This window comes from Osmerus eperlanus, chromosome 18 (assembly GCF_963692335.1).
Source record: "Osmerus eperlanus chromosome 18, fOsmEpe2.1, whole genome shotgun sequence".
Lineage (NCBI taxonomy): Eukaryota > Metazoa > Chordata > Actinopteri > Osmeriformes > Osmeridae > Osmerus > Osmerus eperlanus.
In genome coordinates, this window is record NC_085035.1 from 1,746,615 (window position 1) to 1,763,899 (window position 17,285).

General features: G+C 48.2%; 2 protein-coding genes across 4 annotated transcripts; both read right to left on the reverse strand.

The window, feature by feature from the left end:
* Positions 1–6,478: 6,478 nt before the first annotated feature.
* On the reverse strand, positions 6,479–8,573 carry ccl19b (chemokine (C-C motif) ligand 19b). Its single transcript, XM_062484200.1, has 4 exons — positions 7,577–8,573; positions 7,274–7,394; positions 6,923–7,056; positions 6,479–6,765 (listed from the first exon to the last, which is right to left on the reverse strand). The coding sequence occupies exons 1-4, from the start codon at positions 7,638–7,640 to the stop codon at positions 6,734–6,736; spliced, it is 351 nt and encodes a 116-aa protein (XP_062340184.1). The 5' UTR covers positions 7,641–8,573; the 3' UTR covers positions 6,479–6,733.
* Positions 8,574–9,974: 1,401 nt separating this feature from the next.
* pigo (phosphatidylinositol glycan anchor biosynthesis, class O) lies at positions 9,975–17,199 on the reverse strand. Of its 3 annotated transcripts, XM_062484249.1 has the most exons (12): positions 17,015–17,199; positions 15,972–16,450; positions 15,665–15,808; positions 15,463–15,586; positions 15,061–15,220; positions 14,419–14,601; positions 12,588–14,178; positions 12,264–12,467; positions 11,841–12,028; positions 11,689–11,759; positions 11,221–11,353; positions 9,975–11,163 (listed from the first exon to the last, which is right to left on the reverse strand). In XM_062484249.1, the coding sequence occupies exons 2-11, from the start codon at positions 16,447–16,449 to the stop codon at positions 11,227–11,229; spliced, it is 3,270 nt and encodes a 1,089-aa protein (XP_062340233.1). In that variant the 5' UTR covers position 16,450; positions 17,015–17,199; the 3' UTR covers positions 9,975–11,163; positions 11,221–11,226. The 3 variants fall into 3 exon arrangements, with proteins under 3 accessions (XP_062340233.1, XP_062340232.1, XP_062340234.1); XM_062484248.1 differs by having other exon boundaries at positions 9,975–11,353; XM_062484250.1 differs by lacking the exon at positions 17,015–17,199 and adding an exon at positions 16,602–16,982 and having other exon boundaries at positions 9,975–11,353.
* Between the last annotated feature and the right edge of the window lie 86 nt (positions 17,200–17,285).

Consider the following 17,285-nt stretch of genomic DNA (forward strand, 5'->3'; position numbering starts at 1 on the left):
ACAAAACAGTATGGTCAGTTTTAAGGTCAGTTCAGCGAGCGCTGCTGCGGCACGAGGCTTCTGATGCGAATGATCGTTCAGAACGCCTCCGCCAAGGAGGGGCTGAGAGTGTTTCCATGTCTTATCCGATCGTGTGGGAGAGCTGGAGAGTAGGGACAATCTGTGCTGCAGGCGGGAGAAGAAGTGTGTTCTGTCGTCCAATCCCTGCCTCAGCATCAGAGGAGAGCGATCCATCTCTCCACAGTAACAGCTGAGACAAATGCCTTGGATTACCTGCTGAAGAATGTCACATAAAGTATCTGCATGTTAAGATATGCATGTGCAATCAACAAACCCACAATATGAACTGTTGTTTTTTGGCAGCTTTTTTTTTTTTAAAGCTTTTAAAATGTACATTTCACCATGAGTACAGAATACAGGTTGACTTAAAACGCACTCTGTGATCAGACGCAGTAGAAACCTGATTAGTGTGAATGAATATGGTGAATGTGTGTAGATTAGTGTTGTTTCAGCCTCATCGGTCACCACTAGGGGATGCACTGGCGTTAACAAACCAGCTAGGCTACATACAAATGATGTCTTCCGACTTTCCACAATTTTTTTAATGCTCACATTCAGGATGGTAGTAACTGTCAACACCAGAAGAAGAAAACAGCAGATATATAGGCTGATAAAAGCCTGTCTGAAAACAGTAATACACTCATAGCAAAGATGGCAACAGGGTCAAAGCCATCGTTTCTGGTAGAAAAAATAAAATATCTAACACTGTAAATCTGAAGATGCCAGAATCCACACATACCAAAGAAGGCTCCATCTGGCTGGCAGGGTTTGGGTGTGCAGCCAAGATTGAGAGCTTGTTCAGACCTCTCCCACACAAAGTTGAGCCTGCTACTCATCAGCTTTTGGACGTATGCCTGGGAGGTGAGCTCTGAATAGGAGGTGATTTCTGAGAGAGGAGGAGGTGATTTCTGAGAGAGGATGAGGTGTGTTCTGAGAGAGGAGGGGGGTGAGCTCTGAGAAAGAGCGTGTTTGTAGTAGTTTTGAATCCTCTAGGCTTCGTTTTATAGAATCACAGGTCAGGAGAGAGCAAGGGAAAACAGCAGCTCCCTGTATTCCATATTATTTTGTAGATCTGACATAGATACTGACACGACAACATCCATAACAATGTCAACAATGATTCATTCATGAATGAAAAAGTTGACTAGTGGCTCTAAGGATTAAGCTAGAGTTGTAATTGGGTGTGCTTTGCCTTCGGCAAGGGCACAACCTTTGTTCTCTCACATATATATTTATTTATTGTGAGAATGCTGTTCAGCATTCTCACTATTGTTTTTCAACTTCTTAGTTCTTCCGCCGTTTTTTGGCCTTTAACTAGTTCTGCATACTTTCACCGATTCCTACAATTTTTGTATCAAAACGTTCAGCTCCTTCAGGAGATGTTGGCTATGACTTTTGGTATTTCTCACTTTTATACTTTTTAAGACATTAAGGTTTTTGTGCAAATTATTCTCCCATTAAAAGTAATGGTAAATCCTTTCAAATCATTAAAAAGCTTCCTCCTCTTTCAAACGTAACTACTTCAGCATACTTTCAGCTAGACACCATTCAACCTTTAAAATGTTCACAAGACATTCAGCTATTCCCAAATGATTCATCTTTTTCAAATATTCAGCCAATTTTGAATTATGACAGTTTGAAATACATTAAAATGTTTGCTCCTTCTTGATTTTTATGAATGAGCAGCAAGCTGGCTGCTCTTTTTCTGATATTCAACTAAATTGTCAAACAAATTCCTCTAATGTTCATATAGTTTAACTTACAGAAACAAGTTATACCTTAAAATGTAGGAAAAATTGTCCTCTTTCAGCCAATGTAACTACTAAAGAGCTCACATTTACAGATTTTCAGCTATGAGCCTTGAAGCGAGAGCAGCCTTTCAAATTCTCTCACTAACTTCAATGGAGAGGTGGGTAAAATTCGTCAGAGAAAGCGAAAGAAACAAGATTTTGAAACTGCCGGTAGAGTCGTATTTCTGACCGCACAGACATATAAAGGACATCTCTGGTTTCGGCAGAGTCTTGGGTCTCGGAAAATATCCTTATATTTTGGATTGGACGTAAAGTTTTGCGTCTAGGTTAACTTGTTTGAGGTGTGGATTCTAGCTACATTAGTTATTCTCTCTGCCCAGCTAGTTAGCGATCACAGCTGCTCCATCGCCGTGGCAACCAAACAAACACGCAGAAGGAACATGTTTTTGAAACTGCAGGTAGAGTCGTATTTCTGACTGCACAGACATATAAAGACTATCTCTGGTTTCGGCAGAGTCTCGGGTCTCGGAAAATATCCTTATTTTTTGGATTGGACGTACAGTTTTGCGTCTAGGTTAACTTGTTTGAGGTGTGGATTCTAGCTACATTTCTGTTATTCTCTACCCTCAGCGCGTTAGCAATCATAGCTGCACCATCACTGTGGCAACGACAGACACTCACCACTCAGTCTCTCACACAGGTGATTGGTGCGTTTACTTGACCATGAGAAACCCGATTACTAGCAATTGTCGGTTTATGCCAATAATACGATTACTCCGTTTAGATGTGTAATTAGTTATGCGATTACTCAATAAACGCATCTACATGATTCTTTTTTATTAATCGTTGTATGCTCCACGGACAAAACTTGCACCATCATCCTTCTGCAACAAAGTGTCGCCGTGTCTTCCTGTATCGGCCCTACTGCTGTATGTTTCATTCCATCAACACATTGAATCCTACTAAGAAAGCCGAGTAAACGCACTCAATGTTAGGCTACATCTGCTACTGCTATTACTATCCCAACTATAATTTCAGCTGTTAAAACGATAATATTCTTGTTACGACTAGCTAGCCTACTTCTTCTTCTGTTTAACAGTTCAGCTTTCAGCTTCTCCCGCATTGTAGGCTATTTTAGCTCTTAGCTTTGTTAAGATGATGCAGTTCAGCTTCCACACTGCCTCTTTTGTGTGACTCACACATTTTTGAAATTCATTTCAGCTTTCAGCTTGCGGGTATTTTCTCATTTCTCACTTTTATACTTATATTAAATATTAAGGTTTTTGTGCAAATTATTCTCCCTTTAAAAGTAATGGTAAATCCTTTCAAATCATTGTTGGAATGCTGCTCCAGCCCCTTTCAAAAATACCTTTCGGTTGCTTTGAAGCTTCAGCTCATAACTTTCTACTAAATTTTAACTTTTCAGCTTTTTTAGCATGGTCAGCTATCCCCATTCAGGTTTTCAGCATTCTCACTGCTGTTTCGCAGGAACAGCCTTTTCTAGTTATTATTTATTTTCGCCCCCCCTAAGGATCAGTCAATATTTGGACTACATACACAACGGCGGTGTCAAAAGGTTCGTCTTGGTAGCGATTGAGTTGCTTCTATTGGGATTTACGTTCCGTTGCATGGTTTAAGTGGAAATTAAGTTTTTGTGGCGAAAGGTGAAGCTAACGGTGGCTAACTTGCTAGCCACAGTCAATGACGCTACTTACGTCACCAACGTCACGAAAACTCGCGTGACTACCTCTAGCAGAACATTAGTTTAGCAGCTCGTTAACTTCTGGGAGATAGCTAAGCTAACTGCTTTACTGCAAGGCAGCTGCAGAAACGCCACAAGCAGAGGCCAGGGTGATAACTATTTACTAATTTTACTTTGTGATATGACACACAATTGTGACGTGTAATGTACAATATAAGCAGATTTTATTAAGGAAGTACATCTACTTTCGGAAACAGTAGTCTACTATGTCACTGAAGTATTAGCATCATGACATTAGCCTCTGTTGCCCGGGCAACACATACTACAGTGGTCTATGATGCATCTGTTTTCAATCGTTAAAATAAACATTCCTCATAAATACATTTTCGTTGTAGGATTTATTATGACATTACATTACAAGTAAACGATTTGTGGGTGAAATTATCATTACCTGTGGTTTCAAACCAGTGTTGCTCACTGCAAGGCTGTAGCCTACTGTACGGGAGACACTACAAAAACATCTAGGTTACACAACTGTAGGAAGTCAAACGGCGACAGAACATGTTCGGCACTCCCCTTACTTAAATCAAAAGTCTAACTACTAACCTTAACTTCATTGCCACAGCCTAAACTTTGTCAATCTGTTCATGAAAATAATTAATTTCAGGCTAAACCGTACAACGGAACGTTAAATCAAATTCAACCAACGCAATCGCTACCAAGACGAACACAGCAGTAGTCTACTGTACTGTACAATTTACCGGGGCAGCTTCTCCACACAGGGCTATATCGCATTTTGCGTTGTTACTGACAATGATCGCTACCAGTGAGTTTTTTATGAAAGCGATTTTCCACTAAATAAATGTCAAGCTTATTTACGTTTTTGGGGGCATATTTTCAGTTAGCAGATGGTACTGTTTGAATCGCGATTCCATCTTCTACTGCCGGTAACGTCGTAGAATAATCTTCAAAGGGGGTTCTTTATTCATGAATGAATGCAATATGAGTAGGCTAAATGCCTTAAAATATCACGAGAAGGGAAAAACTTAAAAGGACGTTAAGTCATAAAGATTAGGTCAATTTTTACACAGGTCTGCCAAATTTATTCGTTTTGATTCAACGATGAGGCTGCCTCTTGCAGGGGAAATGAGAAGACATCTATTTCATTCTACACTTCACTCGTATTTTCAGTTGTAAATGAGCAGCAAAAAAAATCTTTTAAATCTATGTAATCTTTATAAATAATAAGTATGCATTTTTATATAAAATTTACAGAAATATCAGTTGTAAAAATGTCATCCAAAAACGGACCCCTGTGCAACCGACGCAAGCAAGCACACCCTACAATTTCCCCAGAAATTGTACCCTCTCTAGTTACATTTGGTGGTTCATCTTCCATGGGGATGCAGTGCATAAATCAGTCAGTGTGAAGTGCTGCCGGACTGAAAACAGTGTCTGCAGCATGGGCGGAAATCCCGGGGGGGACAGGGGGGACACGACCCCCCCCCCCAATCCTGGGAACCCCCCTGACCCCACGACCCCCCCAATTCCTAACTGACTGTCTAGCTACCTGGTAGATCGAAGCCTATTCTAGAAGAATGGTAATAAATGATAAAAGCCCATCTCCTACTGTAAATAACCTGTACATTGTGTGTGCGGCCAGCATGGTAGAAAAATTGCAGAAAAAAGAAAGACGGACATCAGAGCATTTCAGGACACCAAAACGCAAAGAAAGAACCCTAGTGGCCTAATTTCAAAGACTAGTTGATAAAATTTTCATAAAAATGATGTGAAATGTGCTAAAATAAGTTTGTTGAGTCTTGTTTGGCAACATGACTGGTTCTCTTCTTTAGACTTAAAATAGGGACATAATTGGACAATGCCATGGATACCCTCACTCTCTACTTAAACTGGTGACTGAACCAAGATTAATTTGAGGCAATGGTATTGTTGTTGTGATTAATTGTGTAGTATTGGGTACTGGTAGTTAGGAGGATGGCAAACATCTTATTTCTTTTCTAGGAGACAGACTGTGAGTCAGTTAGGGTGGTGAAAGGGAAAGAGCCAGGGAGAGACTTCAGATGATAGTGTCACAGCCATGGCAGGACCGGGGGTCAACCTTTTTGCCAGCAGCACCAGTATAGGAGACAGTGGCACAGCACTGTCTAGTCACCTCAGTGGTGGCACAGAACCATATCAGCCACACCCACAATTTATAGAACCGCAGACTCTTGCCAACAAAGTGTTGACATTTCAAGAGAAATGGTTTTGCGATTTCCCCCAACTTTATGATGGTTCAATTGAGATTATTTTAGATGAGACTGCACCATGCCCATTGTAATTACATAAACTGCACCCATACAGTGTACAGTACATACTGGCCTTTCTTGGTATTGCTGGTTGTAAATACTGTACACCTGCATACTTGACTGATAAGAAACACTACTATAACTACATTTGAACAAGTTGAGACGACCCTTCAGTTACTAACTATAAATGATCCAGGAGTATTAATTATGGTTCCTCAATATACATTTAACATATTACAATGTAGGCTGTGTTACAGCAGTCATTTTGGTGTCCCCCTCAGAAATTGCTCTTGAGAAAATGTCATATAATTGTCCCCCCCAAAGTTGATAGCAGATTTTCGCCACTGGTCTGCAGCCGCCCTTAGCAACACAGGCTCGGTTTTCAGAGTCACCTGACTTTCACGTCTCTCACGCGGACCTTGGCTCACCGTGGTGTGTGCGGTGAGAGAGAGTTCGTTTCTGGACGTTTATGATCTCTACTCAGCATTGCTCAGCCCTAGATTACCTTCAGGGAACGTGCGGGCTTATCAGTTTTAAATCATTAAATGTGGTTTTAATGTGCTGTTCTGAATGTGGACTTGAGTTTATAAGATGAAGCGCGTGCAGGAATAGTGGAGACACCATTTCTACACACAAAAAAAACACTGACCTCACTATAAAATACATTTTCTTTATTTACATAAAATATAAAAAATAGCTTATAAAAACCGTGAGAAACGTTATCAAAGAGTAAATGGTGAAACAAAAACCAGAGTTCAAAAATGAAAAGTTGAAATGAAAAACAGATCCTGGATAGTTTTCTTTGATCGAAGGAATGCACAGACACAACAGTCATGCCTTTGCCCCAGAGCCAGAACCTGTCAGAGGATCAGCCCAGTTTCAGCCTCGATGAGGATGATCATTAACGGATCTCATGAAGCACGCCATTCCCCTTTTCTCTTCCCTAAAGAAAAAAAATGCACAGAAACATAATTATTGTAATCAAGATACCAGACGGGGTGAGAGACACGCAATCTGTCATAATTGTTCTCTGCATAATGGACCCGCTTCTGACGCCTGGTTAATCTGGGCTGCGTTCTAGCGTCACCAAAGAATCTCACCTTTTTTGTTTCTTCTCGTTTTGGTTGGTCCTCTCTGCTTGGTTTCGGGTTCCAGCTTCCTGATGAGCCGGGCCACCCAGTTGTTCCTAGAGGCCGGGGGGGCGCACAGCCTGATATTCTTCTTGGTGACGAACCTGTTGACAGGAGGAGAATCTCAGGTCAGGTCCAGCTGCAGCCATAGAGGCAAACAGTAAACATTCACCTAGCTGGGAGTCATTCAGCCAGGGTTTGCACCCGCGGTTGGGGTGGTGGTGGTTTATTATGTAATTTATTATTATGACCAATTATAATAATTGGCCAACAGGATATCCAAGCTCAGGTAACCATCTTGTGATGTGAATAGTAACTTACACTGTAGCAGGGATGCGACAGCCTCCGCTGACGCTCTGGATGAAGTAGGATTGAACAACCCCCTGGGGGATTTTGCGATTGGTCGTTGACAAGCAGCAGTCAACCGCCTTGTCTGTGTTCGCTGCAATAAAACACACACATAAAGAAACATGTCTTTACTGGCTAATTCCTACTTGCAGTCTATCTGCATCTACTTGCTAAATTGAAAATGTGTTAGTGCTTTTTACGCAGTTGTGAGACAGCATTACAGTTGTCAGTGACACATCTACTGGTTGATTAAAGGTCTGAGGTTGAGCATCTCACCTGATACATCATGACTCCAGAGTTGTACCGTCAGCAGAAGAAGCGCAGCCACCCGGAAAGACATTCTGTCTCAGTTCTCTGGTCTGTGTCTATTTCTGTTCCTCCTGACCCAGGTACAAGGACCCATTGACAGGCTGTTTGTCCTGCACACCTTTTATATGCTCCGATAACACTTTCAGTTTCACTCTCCCTAAGTCAAACACCGATTTCCCGTAAATCCCACCCATTTCGTTCCCAAAGATATGGGACACTGCCAGCTAGGGGAACTTTCACTCGTCCCGCAGGCTATTGTAAAGAAAGTAAATCTTTCTCTGCCCTTTGTGAGGCTGTGCGTGTGTGAACAGGGAATAGGCCTGGCCTATATTGTGCCAGTATGCCGTTACCTTGCCATGACATCCTACTTGTTGGTGTGAATCGTGCACAACCGTTTTTTAAAGCGTTCTAGCATTTATTACCCTCTACCGTGTCTGCGCTGCCTGACAGGTCTTCGGGGAAACGTCTCTGCTCTCTGGTCTGTTGTGTGCTCAACGGTTAGCTCCTGAACACTGATCAGGCATGAAGGCAGAGATGAGGCCTCAGAATCGACTTTGATCCCGACTCCTTAGCTATTTCCATCGTTCACGTTCTTCAGGCTCATTTAATTCTACCGTTTTACAGCAGGCCACACCACTTAGACCACCGACGAATCATGGCCGAGAGACGTGTCACTCATCCAGCGATTATCGAACGACTGTTTTCTCTGGGCCTCATCCAAGAGCCAAGAAAGGATGTTTGTAAGGAGGACAAAGTACTGAGGACTTGTGATCCTTAATAACCCTAACCAACATGTTACTGTTCAATCCGAGGAGTCACAAAGGACGCTAAAGATTCATAACCGTCCTCCCATACAGTTAAATCTCCACGGATTCAACAGTAATACCTAGCCAAGGAGCCTAGACAAAAGTGTTCCTTTCCTGTTATCCTAAACCAGAACGAACCCAGCATGTGGTCCTCCTACACTTGTTCAATCTTGTCAACCCCGGAGGAATTTACACCATTTATCAGCTGGTGCTCCTCAAATGAATGACAAGGCTTACCACACACCACTATGGTGTCATTGAACACACACATTTTCTCGTAAACGAATTCAACCCGTGCCAGATCTGTGCTCTTATCTCTGTTGAGTAAACATACACCGTAAAATTAGTTCACCTGTAATGGCGTGGGACCTGCACACATGCAGGTAAGTCACTGCACCACTGGCAGTCAGCCATGGCAGGGGAATGTCAGTCAGGTCTTTGTCTCCTGTGAAAGTGACAGGTAGTAATGGTGTTGTGAGAAAGAGAACAACCAGTTCCGACGTTTCAACTTACAATTTCTGATATCGTGTTCATGAGTTTGACTTCACCTTAACCCTTGTGCTGCCTTCGGGTCACATGACCCAAAGGTTCATAACGAACCATCATTGTGTTAACCCAATTTTACCCAATACAAAAACAAATAAAAATAATTTTATTTTAACCTTTGCAATGTGGGGGGTCTGAGACAGCCCAACGGTTAAAAGAAAATGCTTCACTTTGTTTTTGTATGCGGTAAAGTTGTTGCAATACGACGGTGGGTCACAATGACTGATGGGTCAGAATGACCCGAAGAGAACATAAGGGTTAAAGGGTAATTCCTGCTAAGATCCTGGACTGCACTCATGTTGTAGGTTACCTGTACCTCAAGTGTTCTTCAGGACTAGTAATGTAGCAGTTTCAAAAATAAACGTTTTTTATTTTACAGAAATGCTTTTCTACTACCCAAAAGGAACACTGAGTTTTCTGTTTCATGCACTAAACTTTTTAACCTTTATCTCATAAAAGGTAAACAATTTCTAAGGATGGTTTTACATAATAAGGTTAATATTCTACCAGCTATGAGCAACAAACAGCTCTAACTGAGGAAAGCCCCAGGCAGGAGATAAGAGAGGTTGATTTCCAGCCTGACTGACCCAAGGACAGAGTGGAACTTTCCGGTAGGGACTTTCCAGTCCCACCAAGACACCATAAGTGCTGCTGTGAGAGGAATTTGATGAATCCAAAAACACCTTTATCACAGATTTCACAGATTATCAGTCAAGTGGTCCGATTCCCATGTCCTTGGGCAAGGCACTTCACCCTACTTGCCTCGGGGGAATGTCCCTGTACTAACTGTAAATCGCTCTGGATAAGAGCGTCTGCTAAATGACTAAATGTAATTTCACAAGCCATATACATAGCCTGCATACATTTTCACCACAGAGATTAAAATTAAGCGATAAAAAAATATATGTGTAAGGATTGTGTGACGAGCGAAACCAACTGTCTCAGATCACAATCCCACCTGTGGTTGTCCATCATGTGGTCTCCTCAATAACATTACACACAAACGACACGGCTACGATTCTGTACAAAACTTTTAATTCGATCCCTCAGGTTTACCTGTAATATATTAAAACAAATGCCTTTTCATGTAAGAAAAACTGTGCCAATAAATCAAATCCCCCAATCATCATCATCGATATTCTCTACAATGCGTGCCAGTATGGGCTGGTAGCAGCAGTCTTCTCCCAGTGCACCAGCAGGTCTACAGGGCGACCTGCGGGAGCTAGACAGCCCTGTTGCATACCCGTTAACATCAACCTGAGCTCAGACAAATCCCTTCTGCTCCTGTGGAAACATCTGTCCTTCATCGGAGCTGTACTGTATTTTTCCCACAGGAAATAAGCAAACATGAAACCCATTTACTCTGCAGACAAGTCACACACAAGGCATCCATTAAAGCTAGGCACCAGTTCCATAGATACATCACTGGCCTGGTCGAACTACACGTATTTAATTGGAAATGTAAAAAAAGATTCAAAGAGATGATTAGAAAACATTAAAAAAAGAACTAGTTCCTAAGAATCAAGCCAGAACCAAAGTTAAGACAGTTATTGCTGATATCGTGGAATACCGTACTATTATAATATTAGCGTACGGCAGTAACCGTGAACAACATAAAAACACCAAGAACAGATCGCTCCCACCAGCAGACACTCCTGTGACTGACACAGGAGTGCAGCCGTGCACTGTTCACAGGCTCAATTCATTCATAGTTTATGCTCGGGCTTCCTAAAACCGACCGCTGACCTCCTCGTGACCCGTCTCAAGACGACCCCAGATCGCCGTGCGTCACGCGCCGTGCGTCACGCGCCGTGGCCTCGCTCAGCCGAGCACGGCTTCCATGACGGCTCTCTGGATCAATACCGGAGGAGGAGGACAAGTTGCTGTGGCCTGGACGTGGTGTGGACGCCCCGGGGCGACGAGCAGGAGCTCCAGGCTGGAGGGGGAGGGAAGCAGCTGGCCCCGCTGGAGGAAGGTTTCACATCACTCACTTCTTTCCTTCTGGATCTTTCTGGCAGATACTGACGTCTCACTCTTTATGGCTGCCCGAGGACTTCCAATGATCTAATCTAGACCGCACCTCATCTCGGACGGAACCATCCTGGACAGATGAGCATGGATGCACAGTCTAGCCCAGACCAGCCTAGTCCAGACCAGCCTAGTCCAGACCAGCCTAGCCCAGACCAACCTAGCCCAGACCAACTTAGTCTAGACCAGCCTAGTCCAGACCAGACCAGCCTAGTCCAGACCAGCCCAGACACGGTGCTACCTGGATTCTGGGAGGAGTCTCTTGAACCAGCGGCCCACGGCCCCGTCCACCCTCATCACCAAGGCAACGCCAATTAGCACAAACACACTGCTGACCAGGAACCCAGAGGCCTCGAACATCAATCTGACAGGAGGACACAGAAGATGGGGGAGGGGTGAGAGAGGAGATGGTAGAGAGAGGAGAGGGGGGAGGAGATGAGAGGGAAAGGGGGAGAGGAGGGTGGGGAAGGAGAGAGCCTTTAGCCCCGTCGCAGACAGCACCCCCCTGTGGACATCCTCACAGGGCAGGATGGAACCAGGCCAGAGGCATTACCACACGAGCGCGGAGCAGAACAGGGTGTGCGCTGGGAGGAGGGAAGCTTCTCCTGAAAGCATCATTACAGAGTCCCCAGCTGCACCGTCTGTCCCGGAGGGTGCACGGTAACAGGTTGTAGGGAGAGAACTCGTTCCGGTACTTACTTGGGTGCAAAAACCTTCCACACCATTAGATGTCTCCTGAGGATGGCAGCTGCACAGACAGACGCCAAAACCTGAGAGGAGGGCATGGGAGGTCAGGAGGGAAGTGCTCTGTTTCAGTGTGTGTGTGTGTGTGTGTGTGTGTGTGTGTTCACCTGTGCTCCGTTTATGAAGAGGTATCGTGTCGAGAGCTGCAGCAGAGCACAGCTGAACTGCTGGGGGTTCTCCCGTAATCTCATCTCCATGACAGCAGCATCCTCCCCTCCTTCCTCCCCCCCTCCCCCCGTCCGGGGAACACGAACCTCACACACCAGCGGCCAGAACAGGAGCAGTGGACAGCCGACTGCACACGGGAGGAAGGAAACAAACATATATCATTCAGCAGTTCCTGGAGACGATCATCTCTCCATGCTGGGCCACATATCAAACGGTTGAATAGCTTGATAAAAAGCTTTGTAGAGTGGACTAGAGTAGTGACCACTGCCGGATGCATTAAAAAGAAAATCATTAAAAGGAAATCATTAAAAGGAAAACATTAAAAGAAAACATTAAAACATGTAGATGAGGTTCTCCTTCACCTGCAAACAGGATGTGGGAAGAGAAGGTGTTGAGGGTGACCAGGGAGGCTGGGAGGAGGGTGCCCACGTGCCCCCGGGGGAACCCCACAAAGGCAGCGCCCCACTGGATAGAGGTGAAGGTGGGCAGGTGGCCAGTGGCGTGGAAGAACTGGGTGGCAGCCAGGGACCACAGCACCAGCGGGGCCCAGGGCACCTGGAAGCCACCTGGGGGAAGAAATAGGAGGGGACACCCAAACTAGTCAGCGTGCATCGCATCCAACAATGAGATATTAATCGCACGCAACAAACCTAGCAGTGTTTCCCTCTGCTGTATGGAAATCTTACCCGAGTGCGCCCCCTGCAGGGCGCTGAGGGTGGTGGCGGAGGCGTGCATGTGCAGCAGGGCTCCCATCTCCAGCATGAGCAGCAGGAAGGCCAGAGACATGCCCTCCGGGTGCAGCAGCAGCAGCCCCAGCCCCAGCAGGCCGCACAGCAGGACCAGGGGCGCGGAGTAGACACTCCCCAGCCCGTAGGCCTCCACGGCGGGCCGGCCCTCGGCCTCCGCGCCCCCGCCGGCCGCCCGGCCGTCCTCCATCGAGAGCCTCATCCGCTGGTACAGCTGGGGGATGAGGTGGTGGAGCTCGGCCTCAGGGCTGATGCCCGTGCTGGCCCGGTAGCGGGGCGGCGGCGGGGGGAGGGGGGCGGAGGCGCCGGGGGCGGGGCCGCGGGTCTTGGTGAACACGGTGAGCGGGTCCAGCCAGAGCAGGAGGAGGCCCAGGCCCAGCAGAGCGAAGGCCGCCCGGGGGAGTGCCTCCTGGGCCAGGCTGATCAACTCCGCCAGGTTCCGGAAGGCGTCCTCGGGGGCGGAGCTTACCGCCCAGTGCAGCCCGGCGCACACGCACGCCAGGGGGAGGAGCCAGCGCGCCACCAGCACCGTCCCCCCCGAGCTGTTGAGGTTGCCGTAGTGACGGAGCCAGCGGCGCAGGAGGAGGGTCCAGGCGGCCAGCGAGGCCAGGGAGAGGCCGTACTGGAGGTTCTTGACCTGGCTGTCCTGGATGCGGGCCAGGGGGGAGAGGAAGGGAGAGGGCTGGCAGGAGCCCTGCTCCTCCCTGCAGCTGTGGAAGGACAGGGAGAGGTAGAGGGTGCCCACCAGCAGCCCCACGCACCCCAGGAGGGCCCCGCTCTCCCGCCGCACGGCCGAGGGGGACGTGACCGGGGAGGGCAGCAGGCCGGGGGGCTTCTGGGGGTCGGGGGCGGGGGGGAGGAGGAGGCCGTCCCAGTTGAGGCGCAGCGGGACGTAGAGGCCCAGGGAGAAGAGGAGGAAGGTCACCGCCCGGCCCTCGGCGATCACGTAGCTGTCGGACAGCAGGGAGACGCAGCGCAGGAGCAGGACCAGGATGGGAGGAGTCAGGAGGGAGGGCGTGGCCAGCCAGACACGCCCACAGACTCCAGCCCCGCCCCCGGAGGTCAGAACCCGTCTGGTCCTCCAGAGGACCAGCATCTCGGAGGTGAAGGCCGCCGCGCACAGCCCCCAGGACACCTCCAGGTAGCCCTGGGTGGCCAACTGGCCCCCGGCCACACACAGCCCCGCGGCCAAGCCCCCCAGCGCCGGGGTACGGAGGAAACCTCCCTCCCCCGCCAGCGCGGACGACAGCTCGGACACAAGGAGGGTCACCAGGCAGGCCAGCCCCAGCACGGCCACGCCCGCCACCATCTTGGCTGGGTGGAAGCGGGCCCAGCAGGCCCGGCAGGTGTCCCTGACGGAGGTCAGGTAGGCCTGGAGAGAGGCCAGGAGCTGGGGGGAGGGGCGCTGGCCCTGCTGCAGGGCCTGGAGGTACTGGGAGGAGAGCTGGGAGAAGGTGGACTGCAGCTGGGACAGGCTGTCTGGAGGGATGTCTCTGGCCATGCTGGAGTAGGTCTCCAGGAAACGGTTGACCTTCACGACACAGAGGAGGGGACATGTCAAGGGTAACCCTTGTTAGAGAGCGCAGAGCGACTCAATAATAATATTAATAATACAAATATTATCGATTGTATTTGTAATGGGAATTTCTTGCTCTCAAAGTGCTCCAGTAGAGTTCAAATCGTAGCATGTGTCGCAAGTAAACATCCACCATGCGTTGCAGATAAATAACCACCATGTGTTGCACATCTAGTGTGTTTGAGGACGCCGCACCTGTTTGGCGTTGATCCACAGCGCCTCCCCCTGGCTGAGTCCCGCCGGTGCACCCTGTGTCTGGCCGTCGGGAGAGAAGACCGGCAGGAGGACCTGCCCCACGCTGCTGTAGGGGATGGGGATCCCCAGGAGCAAGGCCAGGGTGGGCACCAGGTCGGTCTGGGGAACTACCTCCGGCTCGCTCTGCTGGGAACAGACACCAAACCCACAGGTAAAACACCAGAAACAGGACAGTCGTCTCGCGAGGGAGCCATGTGTTTGGTCATTACCTGTCTGTTTAGCATTTGTGCTTTGCGAGTGTGTGCCCTCTACGGTCTGCTAAATGCATACATGTAAATGTGGAGGAGATATCTATAGAATAACAGTCATCTGCTTTTAAAAGCCGTCCTAAAATACCCATCCATCAGCATAAGAGAGAGGAGCAGGGACACAGGAAAAGAGCTAGTATAAATCTCCCTTTTACATAAAGTGGTCAGTCTGCCAAAGACTGCTGTTCTTAGACGTGCAACCATCATCTCCTGCTGTTCTTAGACGTGCAACCATCATCTCCTGCTGTTCTTAGACGTGCAACCATCATCTCCTCCTGATGTGTTCTGCTGGGCTTCAGCAGGGCTGGAGAGGGGCTGGAGTGGGCGGGCTCACCGGAGAGGAGGATGCTGGGAAGAGGGGGGAGGGGCTGTAGAGGAAGATGGCGGCGTCCGTCTCCTTCTGGCTCTCCCCTCCGTGGTCCCCCGTGTCGGTCATCCCGTGGTCTCCCATCACCACTAGCAACGTGTCGTCCTGGAGACGATCCAGCACGGACCTGGAGCCGCGGCACAGACACGAGCAAGCTGGCTTATTGTGTCTTTACGCTGCAAGTCTTCCCCTCTCTTTCTTTTTATACCCCCCTCTCTCTCTCTCTCTCTCTCTCTCTCTCTCTCTCTCTCTCTCTCTCTCTCTCTCTCTCTCTCTCTCCACCTTCTGTAACCTTTCACTTAAAAACTGTCCAATAAAGCATGAGAACTTTCACTTTTTACTAGCTGGAGAAACTAGCTGTTTTCAGACCTGATCACCCCGTCCATCTGGGTGAGCTTGTCGGCCATGGCTGGGTGGTCGGGGCCGAAGCGGTGACCACAGTGGTCCACACCCAGGAAGTGGGCCACCAGGACATCCCAGTCATCCCCCATCACTACAAACACACAGGTCAGAGGTCAGAGGAGGCGGATCAGAGCGTCTGGAGGTGGGCGGTGTGCTGGTGGATACTTACTGATTGGGTAAAGGTGTTTCAGGATCCCATCGTCCACAGTGTGCAGGTCCTTCACGTTGAACGAGGGGAAAGGCAGGGATCGGTGGAACTTCTTGGGGAAGAGATTTTCCCAGGTGTCGTCCCCCATGAAGACCACACGCTTGCCTTGCAGGTAGAGAGAGGTTTTAGGAGAGAGTTTAGGTGGAATTCGGTGCAGTTCCATGGGTCTATGTGAAGCCGTCTGAGACACTGCTTATAAAAAGCACTACGCAAATAAACTTGGTTTTCCAGAACGGCCGACAGGAACCGTGTTCCTGCCACTACTCACCAACTTCACCCAGCTGCTGAACCAGGTTGTCTTCCAAGATGGCGCTCGAGGCGAAGTTGTTGCCGACGTCTATGAAGGTGGGTAGGGACCCGGTAGTGAAGCCCTTGATCCTCTGCATGGTGGTGGTGGGGGGGTCCGCTCTGAAGGGGTACAGGCGGGCCTGGGAGGGCCTGGACGATATCAGCTCGTCGAAGACGGGCATCTTGTTCTCATAAGGGCGTGGCTGCGTGTTGGAGGAGTCGAAGTGGGCAAAGTCGAATTTCAGGGCGTCGATGATGATGATCACGGCCTTGCGGAAGCGCTGACGGCCTGGGCAGAAGTCCGCGGGGCCTCCTTCGGGGAGCAACACGTCTGCGCAGGTGCTGGTCCTGTTAACCTCGAGCCTGACCAGCAGGAAACCGCCCACGAACAGAAAGATGCCCACGTAGAAGACGGCACACAGCCACAGGAGAAGGGCCAGGATGGGGAGACGCTTCATCCTAGACAGCGGAATGATGGGGTCAACTGACATTTAAAAAAATACTGTATGTCGAAAAAAGAATTGGCTAATAAGCCGTTTTATTGCCAGAAAGCTTAACTAGGTTAAAGGTCTCATTCTGATGGCTTAGTTACTGATAGCTTCTCATGTACCTCTAAAGATGTCCAGACAAACAAGCGGCAAATCGAGGTTATCCTTCATGCTTTAGCGGTTCCTACAATTGAATGACGCTGAGAAAACCGCACTACTGCTGGTATCCATGGTGAGCACAAGCTACCGGGCTAAGCTGCTAACTAGTCTGGTATAGACTAACGTTACCTGAATGCATGCACCAACAGACAGCCAACTCAGCTAGCTGCAAGGTTAAAATTCCCTTAGTCGCATGCACTTCTGCTACTACTTTAGTTGGGGCAAGAGAATCTTGCGTATCTTGACAAAAGTAGAATGTCCTCGGCGAAATCATCCCACACAGATGAGAGAACAGTCTAAGGATCTAGTTAGCTTCAAGACCGGTTAGCCGGCTAGCTAGATAACTGCCATAATAGTTTAAATCAACGTTTCTGACCTTGTGGTGCTCCGTGGTGTCCTTCGTCGGACTGGAGCAGTCGTTAATATGTGTGTACAGTGTACACAACACCCAGCGCTGAGACAGGTGCCTCAGGTACACAGAGAACGATAGCGCGCCCCTCTCACCTTCATTGGAACCACAAATTAGGCATGCATGGGGGTTAGGCGGAAACGCTTGTTCCCACACGGTAACCTTTCGGTGTAACCTCACGTTCTACTGACATGCGCAGTGTAGTGGCTGCATGGACGCATGATTCAATTCTGGTTGA

What these genes read in the sequence shown, in the direction of transcription:
- ccl19b (XM_062484200.1), bottom strand. Translation starts at nt 7,640, where the DNA reads ATGTCTTTCCGGGTGGCTGCGCTTCTTCTGCTGACGGTACAACTCTGG. An exon ending in TGTCGCATCCCTGCTACAGT is followed by an intron (nt 7,057 to 7,273) that starts GTAAGTTACTAT and finishes TCCTGTCAACAG; the next exon opens with GTTCGTCACCAAGAAGAATA. An exon ending in AACGAGAAGAAACAAAAAAG is followed by an intron (nt 6,766 to 6,922) that starts GTGAGATTCTTT and finishes TTTTTTCTTTAG; the next exon opens with GGAAGAGAAAAGGGGAATGG.
- pigo (XM_062484249.1), bottom strand. Translation starts at nt 16,449, where the DNA reads ATGAAGCGTCTCCCCATCCTGGCCCTTCTCCTGTGGCTGTGTGCCGTC. An exon ending in TGTGGATCAACGCCAAACAG is followed by an intron (nt 14,179 to 14,418) that starts GTGCGGCGTCCT and finishes TGTGTCGTGAAG; the next exon opens with GTCAACCGTTTCCTGGAGAC. An exon ending in TTCCCACATCCTGTTTGCAG is followed by an intron (nt 12,029 to 12,263) that starts GTGAAGGAGAAC and finishes TCCCGTGTGCAG; the next exon opens with TCGGCTGTCCACTGCTCCTG.